This window comes from Monodelphis domestica, chromosome 1 (assembly GCF_027887165.1).
Source record: "Monodelphis domestica isolate mMonDom1 chromosome 1, mMonDom1.pri, whole genome shotgun sequence".
Classification (NCBI taxonomy): Eukaryota; Metazoa; Chordata; class Mammalia; order Didelphimorphia; family Didelphidae; genus Monodelphis; species Monodelphis domestica.
Window position 1 is genome coordinate 439,411,473 of NC_077227.1, and position 14,512 is coordinate 439,425,984.

Below are 14,512 nucleotides of genomic sequence, written 5' to 3' on the forward strand. Positions count from 1 at the left end.
ATTAACCAGTTGTTTGCTTGACTTTCTTGAAATATCCAGGGTCTGTTCCCAAACTAACTGATAGTTGACTACTGGTATGGTTTGAACAATACTGTAATTACATGGGCTATACTTCATTTTTTCCAGCTCTGAAGAGATGGGAGCACTAACCACTTGCCTTCCAGACACAGGAGTCCTTAGACCTTCTCCAAAGAAAGGTGATCTCTCCAAGTCCTCTTAATTGGGGGAGGGAGGAGAGGACAGGAAATTTGTGATTTAAGTAGCAAGCAACTCACACTGAAACTTGAGTCAATGCCAAATGAAAAACAGATTTCACATGGCAAGTGGCACCAACAACTTTTCTGGAAAGCAACTGTATATTTATACAACATTAGAAGCCTTTTACAATGAGTGCTGGCTGGTAAGAACAGGATGGTTTAGGAAAGAAAGTTATAGCACCTATTAAGAATTAACGATACTCAGTTATGAATGTGGCACTTTCAGCCAGTTAAAATAGAACACAAACCACTTTAACTAAAAAGAGAGATTTATTTTCCCATCAAGAAAGCAGGTAGTTATGATCATAGCTTACAGGTAGGGCAGAAATAGCCACACAATGCTCAAAAATATCAGAGTAAGGAAGAGACATTTCCTGTCAAACTACAAGGAAGGGGAAATCATGGCATCCAAAGTCATGGACAAAGAAAATAGGTAATTTTGGGCACACCTGACATGCCAGGGTCATAGCATTCAAGTCCTCATGTCAGAGATGCCCATTATCTGGTGTGAGTCAATATTCATCTACCTTGTATGTAATAGTATCTTTTTCTCACTGTGGACTCCCTATATTGAGTGGCTCAAAGACAAAGGGGCATTAAAAAGCTGTTTCTGTAGGGAGGTTTCTGGGGGTGAGGAAGGAAGGTGCCAAGTCTGATCCTTGGCACAATCTGGTTTGTTGAAGGAAAGACACTTAAGGGCACTGATACACTTTAGGACTCTCTACCAAAATGGTAGGGCAAACCTGAGGGCAGCTAGGTAGATAAGACAGGTCTAGAGTGGGCAGGACCTGACTTAAAAAAAAAAAAAGTAGCCTTGGACATTTCCTAACTGTGTAAAGCTGGGCAAGTCACTTAATCCTGATTGCCTAGCCCTCATTGCTCTTCTGCTTTGGAATTGATATTTAGCTTCAATTATAAGACAGAAGGGTTTAAAAAAAATAACTGAAATGATTTCAAGACAAAGCCTGTCATTTCTACTGTGAGTTAGACTTCAAGAGTCCTGCTTGCTTTTAGCACCAATAAAACTGGTCTAGCACATTAGTCAACCAAAAATTAAACTTCCATGTCAAAGAAACTATTTTTAAAAATATGTATATTGCACAAATATAAGTCCATTTTCTTATTCATATTTCAAAGAGCTATTACAGATATTATAGTTTTCTAAAACAGCTTTGTAATGGATGGGGGAAAATGGAGCCACCCACTATGTTTATTTTGAATCCAGAGTATGAGAGATGGAATAGAGTCAGAAGGTGGAAAGGGGGAATAGATTGTTTCTCCCCTCTTCTTTCCTTAGTAAAACCCACACTAGTTGCCTTCAGAGTTACAGACTATATTCCTTTAGAGACTGGGTTGAATGTAAGATCCAACACTGAACTGATTCTTCCTCCTTGAGGAGAAAGTGTAGGTCTTCTCCTCAAGCTTCAGGTCCCTCTCCCTAGATATGAGGCAGGCATTTGATCTAAAGAAACAGCTATGTATTAAGGAACATACGTAAGTTAGGATAAATAGGATTGTTGAGTAAGGCAATGGGAAAGTGGGATGTAGGAAGTCCCTAAGAGACTAACAACTGACCCCCTCCCCAGATCCTGAAGGGTCAGTTGTGAGAGCTATCCTGACTTCTTTCTGTCTTATTTCTAATATGAAGTTCACAAGGACCACTTTAGAGGGACAGAGAGGAAATCTTCCTTGAGTGGATGGCTTTATGATAAAGTCCTATCCACTCCTGTTATCTTCCACTGGATCCTGGGGGTCTGGGTTCACAGAAGGATGATCAAGCTCAGAGGTTCTCTCAGACCAACCTCTCTGCAGGAGTTCCCAAAAAGATGTGAAGTAACTGCTTGGATCTTCTCAGCTCTCCGTTCCTTCTCTGGAATTCTCTGCCCTTCTTGCCCTTCTGCTTGAGTTGCTCTTTAAGCATGTTGAATCTGCTTCTCCTCTATTACAATTCCCCCTTTTGGTTTTTTGCAAATTTGTCACCTTGACAATTTATGTTGACTTTGAATGTATTACTTACCTCATTTTTATTATCACTAATATTCTATCTATCTACTTGCTATCCTCTCTATTCCCCTTCCAAAATTAAAAAATCAAAAATAATTTCCCCCCATCCATTACAATTTCAAAGGACACCCAGGATGAATTTTCTGGGAAGTAGAGGGAGGAATAAGGCATACAAGTTTGGGAGAGAAAGCCTCATCATCCTCTTTCCTCCCAAATGCCTTAACTCTTCTCTAGCTGATGCCATAAAGGCCTGGCACTTGAAAATGTTACAGTCTGTATTTCCCTCTATATAGTATGCTTTGGAGGTATAAAGAATAGATGATATGAATGTCAATATGGGTCCTAACTATTAATTTGCAAAATAACAGCCAGTGATTTTGTAGCTTCTTTCTGATGATATTGCTATTCCAGGGGGCAACAGATTCAAAGAGACTCAACAATCTCACTAGAAAATAATGCAACCAGAAAATCATCTGTTTAACCAAAGAGGCAGGCAGACCACACACAGAATTTTAAACAATATGGAAAGAAAAGACAACTAACAATTGAACTAGTGAAATGAGCTGGAAATGAGCTACTCACTGGCCGCAGTATTTTTTTTTTTAAAGAGCAAAGCACCAAACATGAGCCAGCTGCCAGTTCAGGATGCTTACTTCCTTCACACTGTTCTGAACTGAAGTGATATTTTCTTAAGCAGTCATGAGTTCATAGGTCAATTGTTCCTTTTGCTTTGAACTTCTTTGCAGAACGCTCACTTGATCGAAGTTGGAACTTGCTCCCATAAATATAGGAAATGAAGCCATCGATCTCTACAGTAAACACACAATTTAACTTGGGAATAACTAAAAGAGGAGAAAAAAGGATAAATGAGAAGAAATTCAGGCACTCAGCTGCTTTTACATATTTCATCATTCATAAACTACTATCAATGTGGAAATGGAAATAAACCTGACTTCTGATAGGGATGATGTCCAAAGAATGTATGGGAAAATTTCTCTGCAGCGATATGACAATTTTTAACAAAGACAGTCAATGTAACCCTTAACACTTAATTTTCACAATCAAAAGTCCTAGGCAGACTCGAAATATTGTCCTTGGGGAAAGAATTGCTTATGATATAGGTTTTCTAAGGAAAGACATTTGTAAACAAAACTCTCAAATTTCACCTTGGCTTGAGATGCTTCTGGAGAAAATTATCTATACTTTAAACTATCTTCTCTTATTTAAGTCGGAGAAAAGCTCTGCATCAGAATACTAAAATCAAAATAAGTAACTAAACAACCAAATAATCAAATAAATGTACAATTGAATTAATGAACAGAATTCTAGGGTTTTAAAACCTTTGGGTCTTCAATAAGTAAGCCACAATGTGGCAACTTTAAAAATACTCTTTCCTACAGTCTTTCTCTTCTTGAGCAATGCTTCTAACATATCATGCTTGAAAATGCTGTCCTTGAACCAAGAATGTTGCCTATGAAGGCAAAGACGTCCAAGAATGTGGGAAGATATAACGTTTTGTTTTCTTCATGTCCTTCTCTCCCTTCTTTTCTCAAGTCTCAGCATTTTGAAGGGAGACTGCTGACAATACTGAAGTTTATACTTGGTATTTAGGAATAGGTAGAGGAGTAAATTGTCCTCTTGAGGCAAATGGCAACAAATGACGAACCCTTCTTACTCCCAGCCAGCTTTTCCTGTTGGTGTGGTGATTCTGGTTATCCACACTCGAAGATACCAGGCCATTTTGGGGAAGGTCATAGGGTCAGAAGGGAAACAGCTTCTGAAGCTGGGTTAATTGTTTCCACGTGCCTGAGTATTCTGCACAGCAGGCTTTATAGGATCAGACATACACAACTACCCAAAGACATCCTCTGAACAGAATAACAGTAACTTACTTGTTGAATGTTTCTGTCCTCAAGGCTGCAATGCCTAAAGGGAAGTGGCCACATACCTTTTAATTTGTCATCTTTGGTGATAATTTTGAAGACATGCTTCATTTCCTGAAGAAGAATTCCCGTAATACCAACATAAGAGGGGCATTTGGATTTTGTGACTAAAGAGCAAAACAGAAACAATGGTGACAGTTTCTATGGCCGCTCAGGGCCTTTACATGGATACATATATAGATCACTAGATTTGGCAGGGCATTTGTGATTATTTGGACTAATCTTCCCTACCTCTCTCCACCAACCTTCCATTCCTCTCTCTTCTTACAAATGAAGAAACTGAGGCCTGAGCACATGAAATCACTTGTCCAGAATTACATAACTAGCTGGTAGCAAAAGTAAGGCAAGAATCCAGGTTTCTCAACTCCTGGTTTAGTGTTCCACTGCCCCTCAATGTCCTCCAGGAATATGCCTTCACAGAGGCAGAAGTGGTAACTTGAGATCAAGGACACATGCAAAACCCAGTGGAATTGTGTGTTGGCTATGGGAAGGGAGGGAAAGAATACGATTCTTGTAACCAAGGAATAATGTTCTAAATTGACTAAATAAAATTAAAAAAAAAAAGAAAAAGAAGTGGTGACTTGAGATATGGAATGTGAAAGCACTTTTGAGAATCTATAAAGGGCTCTTTGGTTATAAGGTACTGTTATTATTTTAGTGCCAAGCAGCAAATGCAAAGGTAGCCAATTAATCATTAAATACAATTCTATAGCTGAATACTCATGAATATGACTAATGCTAGATAGTATCAAGAGATCTTATAGTTCTATAGAATGAGAGAAGAGACTCATTTTTCTACATGGGTAATATATAGCAGTCTATTAAAAGGCAGCTAATTATATATAGAATTTGTACATACTACCTACCAAGTTTCCTTCTACTAATATCTTCAAATATGTTAGTTGTGATGAATTTCTTATTGTGGATCATCTCCCACTTCTTCCTTATATTCTTAAATCAAGTGGAAGAAAAGGATTCTAATTCTACACTGAGAACAGTATCATTTAAGAACCTCATTAAAACTGTTATTTTCACTGTATCCCCAGCACAGTGCATAGCATATTGACTTGACATTTACTAAGAATGTAACTACAGTAATATCACACATAATTTATCAAATATACCTGTAATAATAGCACCATGAAGATCTGCCTTTAACAACTTGGCTTGAATCATCTGTGGTTGCCTATAAGACAAAAGATTTAATTGTTTCACACTCCAAATCCAGAGCTCTGAAAGAACCAGACATATAAATGCAACTTTAAACTGACATAGTTAAAAGAACCCTAAGATTGCCTCTTGATGCTGCATTTCCAGTAGCAATGAGGAGCAGAAGAAATTTAACTTACGTATCTGGCTTAAGACCATTGCACAAGTCCCGGATATATTGTTTCCAGAGATTATGCAGAGGGAGAAACAGGTTGTATCTAGAATGAATTGAAGAATACATGAGGGAGGTTAGACAAAATGAACCAAAGATTACTCTCTTCCTGGATATATGAAAAAGCAATGGTATTGATGAATTGCAAGGTTTCTGAGAAAATATATTTTTTAAAGCCAATATAATTCTAAGAAATTAAACTTTCTGAACACAGCATTCTAACTAGGAGGGAGTGGCAACTATTAATATCTCATAGTTTCCTTTCAGTTTAGTGAAATTGGGAAATGCTACCATTTTAAGCAGTATCAGCAGGAAAATACACAACCAAAGACATTTATCTTGCCTAGGTTGACAGTGGATGAATAACACTGGAAAAAACAACACTCTGGTGCTCTAATACCCAGCTTTACTAACAATTCAGTTCTCAACTCAGAAAGCTTTTGATTACTGCCAAAGGCAATTCTGACTTTAATGATGAAGATTCTTTTGCACAAAACTGTTCATGTGAGAATTGATTTTCAAGTACTTGGTATGTACCTTTCTAAATGATGTTTTGGACAAGTTTGTAGTTGAGGAGGCTTGCCTTTTTCATGGATGGTGTTATACAAAAGAAAAGACCTTTAAGTCTGGAGTCAGAAGGCCAGAGCTAGTCTGGTTTCTATTACTTACTAGCTGTTGACAATGGCCAAGTCACTTTGTTTCTTTGACTCTTAGTCTTTTTATCTGTAGAATGGGAACATCAATACTATTTACCTCACGGAATTGTTGAGAGAACAGGAATTTGTATATGGTAAAGTGCTGTAGAAGCTAAGGGTAAGTGAATGAGGTGCCATCTGTTGGCTCCAGTCCTTAGATGTATTCACCCAGACAACACCACTGTAGACAAGAACCTCTTTCCCTACGCAAAACATACTGTTTTTGTGACAAGTCTCCACCAACAATATACCAACACTTGTAAATCAGATTTCTCAAACTGTAGTCTGGAATGTGGGAGGCTGTTAGATACAATTCTAAAACAGTGGCTAAAAACAATCACAAGATGAGGAAACCAAGAACTATGGCCAAGGAGGGATGAAGCATCAGCAAGAGGAAGGAAGATGTACTCCCACAGCACAGTGACAAGTCCTTTATAAGAATGTTTCAACACTTGTGGGTGGTACCTTCTTTAGTTATAAAACTATATCTAATGCTATTAAGAGCCACATAAAATACCTCAGATCTTAAGAAATATCAATTCCTCTTTCCTACGTTAAAAACCTAAAGACAAACTGCTTGTTGCCATGGGTAATGGTTTCGTTCATGACTGCTTTTAGCAATCAGAACTTAGGTTGGAACCAAATGAAAGGCATCCTTCCCTTTCAGGCCATTCTGATGAAAAAAACAAATTAACAACAACAACCAAAAAACCCACCAAAAAAACCATGGAGAAATATTGGTAATGGAAGGGCACCCCCTTGTGGCCATAGGTTATAAAAACAAGAGCAAGCAACATCTTATTGTTAGGCTTACCAGTTACAACCCCACACAAATGAGGCTGTGCACCTCCATATGGAGGTGGGAAAGAAGAGTAGAGACCTCCTACCTTTGCTCCTCTGGTTTAATTTCAAAGAGACGCAACTCTCGTCTCTGCTTTGCAGAGAAGCCTTTGGATTTTCTTTTTCTTTCTTTGGGCTTCTTTGGGGGAAGGTACTCTAGCACAACTGCTTTGCGATGCAGGTGGTCATGGAGTTTGTCTTCAGTCAGATGGGGTATGCTTCGCCTAAGGAAGGCTTTCAGAAAGGCCTCAGCTTTTCGGGATCCTTGGCGCTGTGTGGAAAGAAAGAGGTCCAAAGACAGAATGTTTAACTTGGGGCAAGCTGGATTTGGTGCCTGACAGCTTCACCCCAGTTGTTAATGATGTACCCATTCTCTCTGAATGTCTAAAATAATCTTTCTTCTTAAAATCACCCCATTTCATTTTCCTAACTTTTCTCCATTTGTATTGTTATCTATAACATGAGAATACTACCTCAAGTGTCAACCATACAGGGTTGTTGTGAAGGTCAAAAGAGATAACATTCAGAAGGAGCTAGGTAAGTATGCAGGTACTACGTTCATGCCAGCTTGTTATTGTTAGTATTCTTTTCATCCTCAAATTTTTCGAACAGACTTTGAATCTCCTTTGCTCCTCTCTCTTTACCTTGTAGTATATTGAGCTGAGTACATGAGGACAAGGATTTTTAATTTTTGTCTATGTAATCACAGTGCCTCAGTATACATATGCTTATAAATGTTTGTTGAATAGAATCCCCCTAAATTATTGGCTTAATGTCTTAAAAGGAAAATATGATTCCTTTCTGAAGGATTTGTTTCTCCTGTTTTCCTCACTTGAGGGAAGAATTAGATGACCTGCATAGGAATTACTGAAGGACTAATAAGCACATGCTATGAAATGGTTTTCAGCCTAACACCTCTCACAGCCAATAAGATGGCAAGTTATATTCATTCCACCACCAGATCTCACACTACTACTACTTTAGAACAATTATCATATTCCTAATTACCATGCACCTAGACTATGGCAATACTTTCTTAGATGGGAATGTCTGGGGTTTTAAGGAGGACTAGCATCTCTAGTGTGAGGGCCTGCCCAACACTTTTCAGGGCTGCTTATCCACCTTTGGTGGTTCACTTGGCACTCAATTCTCACCCATGGCTCCAAGAAGCTGTAGCATTCTCAGTGGCCACACCTTGGGTAAAGGATCTCAGCAGATGGAATACATTAGGCTGAGGGTAATCTATGGGCCACAAACCCATCAATCAGTGAGTTATGGGGGTATCTACTCCAAGCAAACAAGGACTTCCCCTGGAGAAATAGGTGGATGAGAACAACTTGTTCCAATAGCCTAAATGCTGAAGCAGGCCTGTAGCACTTTGAGCTTGGTCAGGTATCAAGGTTTTCCATGGCATCCCAGGCCATCACCAGTTGCCCTGATTTTTGTTTCACCCCTGGACTTGGATGAGTCTTGAAGATAAGAGTGAGGCCAACAACTTTGTGCAACTCTGCCTCACTTAAATCTAATTCATAGACAAGTCAAGACATTACACAATAATGTCATTGGTCCTCTTCCAAAATGAAGGATAAACAATTCTAAGCATTTTTTAATTCTTTATCAGGTGTTTTATTGACATGTTTTTGCCCTCTGGCTATTTTTTTCCAAGGCGCTTTGTTCCCATTCTCTCTCTCCAATACAGATCCCTCCCTTTTAACAAGAAGTACTGCTAAGCAAAAGAAATTTAAAAATTGGTCATGACCAATAATATATGCTTCAAATCATAGTGAGTCCACCATTTCTGCTTCCTCAAAAATTCTCCAAAGCCATGATTAGTCACTGCATGCAATGATCTCTTACAAGGTCCTCCCACTTCTATTCTTCTCTACCTTAAAATTCTATATACCATTGCCAAAATAACATTTCTTAACACACAGATCTGATTGTGTCTTATACATTGATCTCTGCTCCAAATTCTTTAGTGGCTCCTTGCTGTCTCCTGAATAAAATCAAATTTCTTCTGAATGTAATTTAGGACTTTATACAACGTGGTGGACCCCATCTTCAAGCCTTTAGCCCTCCCCATTCAACCCTGCTCTCAAACAAAAACAGAAACACAAAACTCACACACTGGATGTCCAGTAGAAATGTCCAAAAGTGAACTCATCTTTCTCCCCAAATCATCTCCTCTTCCTGACTTCTCTATTACTATTGAAGGCACTATCACCCTCCTAAGCAACCAGCTTCCAACCCAAGTGTCATTCCTGACAGTTTGTTTTCTCTCACTCCCTAAATTCAGTCTGTTATCAGGTCTTGACAAGCCTATCTTTAAGTCTGCCATATATACGCCCCTCCTTTGTCTCCTATGCTGCCACCACCTAGCCAGCTAGTCTCCCTGCCTCAAGACCCTCCTTGCTCCAGTCCATTCTCTACTCAGCTGTCAAGCAGATCTTCTCAAAGTGTAGGTATAGCTGTATTATTCCCCTTATGTAATAAACTCCAATGGCTCCCTAATCCTCTAAGGATCAAATACAAAATCCTGTTTGAGTTTTTAAATCTTTCATAGTATGGCCCCTTCTTACCTTTCCAGTCTTCTTTCACTTTTTCCCATTCAGATACTCTATGATCCAAAGACAATGGTGTCCTTGATGTTCTACATGATACCCTCTCCCTCCTCACTTCCTTCAGGTCTCACTTGATATCACACTAGGAGACCCTTGGGAACAAATAATGTGTTTTGCCTTAGCATAGTGCCCAGCACATACCAGGGACTCCTGTATGCTTTCTGTATGACTTCATGCCACTGTATGAATTTGTTCATGGTGCTCCTTGAGCCTGGAATATTTCTATAACCTTTTCTTATTAATTTCTTGCTTGGTGTTTAGATCCAAAACATGCCACTTCCATTATATAGCCTTCTCTGATCCCTTTCATTAGTAAAGACCCTTCTCCCTCAGACATCACATAACTCCCTTTTAATACATGTTAATATGCTATCCATAAATTATCTAAACTCTTCTGGAATCCATTTTCAGTTGAGGATCTGAGTTGAGGCAGTATAACTACTTCTCTTCTACTCCAAATTATTTAATGCCCATAAATGTGAGAGGCTCAAATCAGCTGCCAGTTTATGTCTCTCATGAAAAAGTTTTGCCACAGTGAATGGTCATATTGACTTACATCCTGCTTTTCTGAGCTTTCCTTTTGACTAAAAGTACTCTGAACAACATGGTAACAGAATTCTTTCTAGTCCTTAGTAAGAAAAAAAGACATTGCTACATATGCCTTTTTCTTGGAGTGGCCTTTTCTTTTGATGCTTCATCGTGGCTTGGGGGTGACATGGATATTATGGGGGCTAAGAGAGCAGAGCAAAAGTTCTGGCAAGTATAAAAAACTGGATAGACTACAAGTTTAGGGTTAGCTAGCCTGGCCAAGTGCACAGGGGCTCTTCTCTAGGTGAGTGTGATGGTGATAAAACTTCTTTGTCATCATTCCTGAAGGCTGCCTGCAAAGCTTAAGGTTGAAGGAATACCGACCCTCACTTCAAAGAAATTGAAGTGCAAGCATAAATGACTTGAGATATATGGTCTGGGCATTAATCCACCAAGACGAATGAAGTCCATTTTAAGGCTACAAGGGTATATATCTTTAATATAAGGGAAAATATTAAAGATGGCTACTCCAAGAGGGCTAAGGTATGTGTTAGGCCACTGTGTTGTATAGAAAGCGGCAATGTTGAACACCAAGGAAAAATCCAACACCATTTCCCAAAATTCCTTATTTCTTATAATCAGCCTTAGAAATGTGAAGTGTTTCCTAGTCACATCCCCTCCTCCTCTTTTCAACAGAAGAGTTTGTCTTTGAAAAAGAAATAACAATTCATCAAAGTCTCAAGCTGCAATTAAAGAATAGCTGTATTTACCAAAAATCCATTGCATTGGGGCAACTTGGTAGTTCAGTGGAGAGAGTGCCAGGCCTAGAGAAGGGAGGTCTTGTATTCAAATCTGGCCTCCAACACTTCCTAGCTATGTGACCCTGAGCCACTTAACCCCCATCACCTAGCGCTTACCATTCTGTAAGGAACCATACTCAGTATTGCTTCTAAGAGAAAAGGTAAAGGTTTAAAAAAGAAACAATTTTAAAAATTATTTTGATAACTTCAGTTCTCAGTGTTATTTCTTTCCTCAAAACCCCTATGACAAATGACTACACCACACAACTGGAGTTAACTAATGAGGCCAGGCAGCACATACTATATTTTCAAGCATGTTGAAGTCTTGTCTCCCTATACATACCAAATTACTTCAAGGTTATTACTACCTCTAATATTTCTTTGCATCTTTAACAGTGTACCACGGACAATATAGTCATTTAATGATTATGGTTTTTAAAGGAAGAAGCTCTTCAATAATTTTTTTTAAAAATGGCCTAAAGTTCCCTATTGAAGAATGACTTAACAGGTGCATCCAATTTTCAATATTTAAGGCGTAAGGCCAATATTATATGGCACAAGAAGACTTTTGTTTGCCCAAAGTGGGCAAGATTCACTTGATGCAAGAAGACGTGGCATAAACCCTCCATATATAATACTTTTTAGGGGTCTACAATGCATAGAGAGACAAGATCAGACAATGACATATGGGGTAGTTTTGTGATGGTCATGACCAAGTATTTTTCTTTCTTGTTTACATCCCATATTATGAGACACAGATCACTCAAGCAACTGTCCTGGTTAAATTTATTACTCCAATCCAACAATTATTTGTTAAATGCAAGACAAAACAGAAATACAGTTCTTTCCTTTTACTCTCTCTTTCTCTTCTCTGTGGCCCTCCCAGAGCTTATATTTTAAAGGGGTTTGAGGTAGACACAGCACAAAAACACTTAAGAGCCAAAAAGAGGCAATGGCAAGTGGGCCAATTTGACATTCACAAAAAATGCAGAGTATTACTAAGATAGCTCTAATAGCGTCTATGATATTGCTATAGTCTATTTTCAATCTTCATCATTTCTCCTTTCCTGTTTCCCTCTCCAAAAAGAGGAAATGATACCTTTGCTTTTAAAGATTAGCAAATTATGGTAAATATCGTACCTGAATATCAAGTTCTTTGGCCTCTTCTTGAGAGAAAGCTTGGTAAATTGAGCCTGGAAAACAAACCAAAAGGTTACCACTTTAGGGCCTCCATTTGTGACCCCAATATTTAATACAGATATCCCCTCCACATCACAGGGGCTAGGGGCATAGTGTCCCCATGATCTGGAAAATATGTACAAAAATTTTAAGACTTCCCTTTATAACAGAAAAGGAGGCTGAATTTTTTCTTTTTTCTTTCATAGAGTACCTTGTATATATTTCTGAATTACTAAACTTTTTAAGATAGCTCTTCATTTCTAGGCTTTGTGGGTTGTCTGTTATCTTTCACATTTTCGCAAACTTTAGTTTTTTTACTTATTTTAACTTTAAAAAAGAAATAGTATACATTTATGGCATTAAAAAATAAAATGTTGATGTTATGCAATACTATACAGATATTTTATGCTTTTCTGAGTTTCTAAACTTTTTTCTGCCTGTTGGACTTCATGTATCATCTGTAGCTTCCACAACTTTCCCCAAATTTTAATTTACTTACACAGATATGTAATATATAGAAACCATGATGGGGAAAGTTGTAATCTGAAAGAGATACTTGTACATCTAATAAATGAAATCTAAAGGTGGCTATTTAATATGGAGGGATGAGAGAAGTAGAGTTTCAGGGTAGCAGATAGTCTCTCATTTTGACCCAGGGCTATTTTCTTCCCAAGGATGTTAAGAAGTAATACACCACTGAACTTCAGGGACATGAGAACTGTAGAAAGAATTCTTAATGAATTTATATATAATGTAATTACAGCTCAATTTACCTTCATTTACAGCATAATTTACTATTGAGGAGCTCAGAATGTTTTGAAACCTCTGTGAGATCAAAATAGTTCTATTTCTTTATTCTAGTTTGTATGGGGGGGGGGTGAGGAACAGTGAGGGGAAAGTAACTGGCTCAATATCTAAGTGGTCAGTAAAAAAGGTTCACACAATTTGCTCCAATTCATCACTGACTACCTCTGCTGGGTCTTGGTGTAGGAAAGGTGGTAGTGTTCAAAATCGAAAGACCTGATTTTGAATCCTGGTTCTTTCATTCATTACCTATGTGACCCTAGACAAGTCCCACAATAATAATGACAATAACTATGACCTCTTTAGGGCAGGGTTGTCTTTTTTTCCTTTTTTGGTCTCTCCAGCACTTAGCACAGGGCCTGTCACATAGGAGGTGCTTAATAAATGTTTAGTGACTGTTTAATATTTATTGATAGCATGTACAAAGTACTGTTAAGTTCCTAAAAGTAAGCTTTACAAAGATCCTCACAAGAAAGCCAGGATGTAGGTGCTATTATTACTCTCATTGTACAAATGAGATAACTGAGGCTGAGATTAACTTGTCCAGGGTCACAGGGCTAATAAAAATCTGAGGCAGAATTTGAACTCCGTTCTTTGTGACTCCAGATCCGGAATTCTGTTCACTGTACCATCTAAATGCCTCTAACTTGAGCCTGTTTTTTGGACTGTAAAAAACAACAACAACAACAACAAAAACCCCAACTAATTCCTCTCTGCTCCGAAGCTAAGAACAAGTTTATCTTTTACATGGGGGCCTTTGAAATAACTGAAAACAAATATATCCCTCCCTACTGCTTTTTAAAATCTTGCTTCTGCTAGATACTACTTTGTGACTTCGGCAAACTAATTCCCCTCTCAAAGTCTCAGTTTTCTCGTAGAGTAGAAATAGCCTGAAAATCAGAGCAGAAAGAGGCTAGCAGCTGTCCTGTACAGCGAGCTTATGAAACCAATGCAGGGGAAGCGGAGGGAAGAGGACCAGAGAAGAGCTAGCCTAGAGCCGCAACGGGAGAGGAGGAGGACAAGGCCTGGGACGAAAGAGAGAAAGGCAATCTTCCCTGCCTGGACTGGCGCTGCCCAGTCCCCCACTCACGCTCTGTTCCCGCGGCGCTTCCGGCTCTGGCTGATGACATAGTGAGGCCCGCGCCGCGCTCACGATGTCGTCTCTCCAGCCCCTCCTGTTGCCTTTCTTCTGCTTTCCAACCGTCCTACCCTGCACAGTCTAGGCTGGCGAGGCGTGAGGTCTGAGACGAAGCCGCGACTCTGGTGGCAACTAGAGGAGAAAGGGGAGAAAAAAGAAGGGAGGGAGACAAGACAATAAAGCCTGGAAACTATCAGAGGAAGTCAGGCGCCAGTTGATGGCGTAAAGAAATGACGTCAGACGATCGCGCCGACACAAAGCGCGAGCGCATGCGTCGTTCTGAGCTTCTCGGTACTTGACTTGATGCGACTGGAAGAGCAGA

General features: G+C 39.0%; 1 protein-coding gene across 2 annotated transcripts; it reads right to left on the reverse strand.

Moving 5' to 3' along the window:
- Positions 1-508: 508 nt before the first annotated feature.
- Positions 509-14,424, reverse strand: POP4 (POP4 homolog, ribonuclease P/MRP subunit). 2 transcript variants are annotated; one of them, XM_056812245.1, is made up of 7 exons: positions 14,056-14,424; positions 12,210-12,262; positions 7,168-7,391; positions 5,554-5,631; positions 5,329-5,390; positions 4,210-4,311; positions 509-3,103 (listed from the first exon to the last, which is right to left on the reverse strand). In XM_056812245.1, the coding sequence occupies exons 1-7, from the start codon at positions 14,180-14,182 to the stop codon at positions 2,967-2,969; spliced, it is 783 nt and encodes a 260-aa protein (XP_056668223.1). In that variant the 5' UTR covers positions 14,183-14,424; the 3' UTR covers positions 509-2,966. The 2 variants fall into 2 exon arrangements, with proteins under 2 accessions (XP_056668223.1, XP_007474875.1); XM_007474813.3 differs by having other exon boundaries at positions 14,143-14,422.
- Positions 14,425-14,512: the final 88 nt, after the last annotated feature.

What these genes read in the sequence shown, in the direction of transcription:
- POP4 (XM_056812245.1), bottom strand. Translation starts at nt 14,182, where the DNA reads ATGTCATCAGCCAGAGCCGGAAGCGCCGCGGGAACAGAGCGTGAGTGG. An exon ending in CCAAAGAACTTGATATTCAG is followed by an intron (nt 7,392 to 12,209) that starts GTACGATATTTA and finishes CTTTCCACACAG; the next exon opens with CGCCAAGGATCCCGAAAAGC. An exon ending in TCATGGTGCTATTATTACAG is followed by an intron (nt 4,312 to 5,328) that starts GTATATTTGATA and finishes TTTGCTCTTTAG; the next exon opens with TCACAAAATCCAAATGCCCC.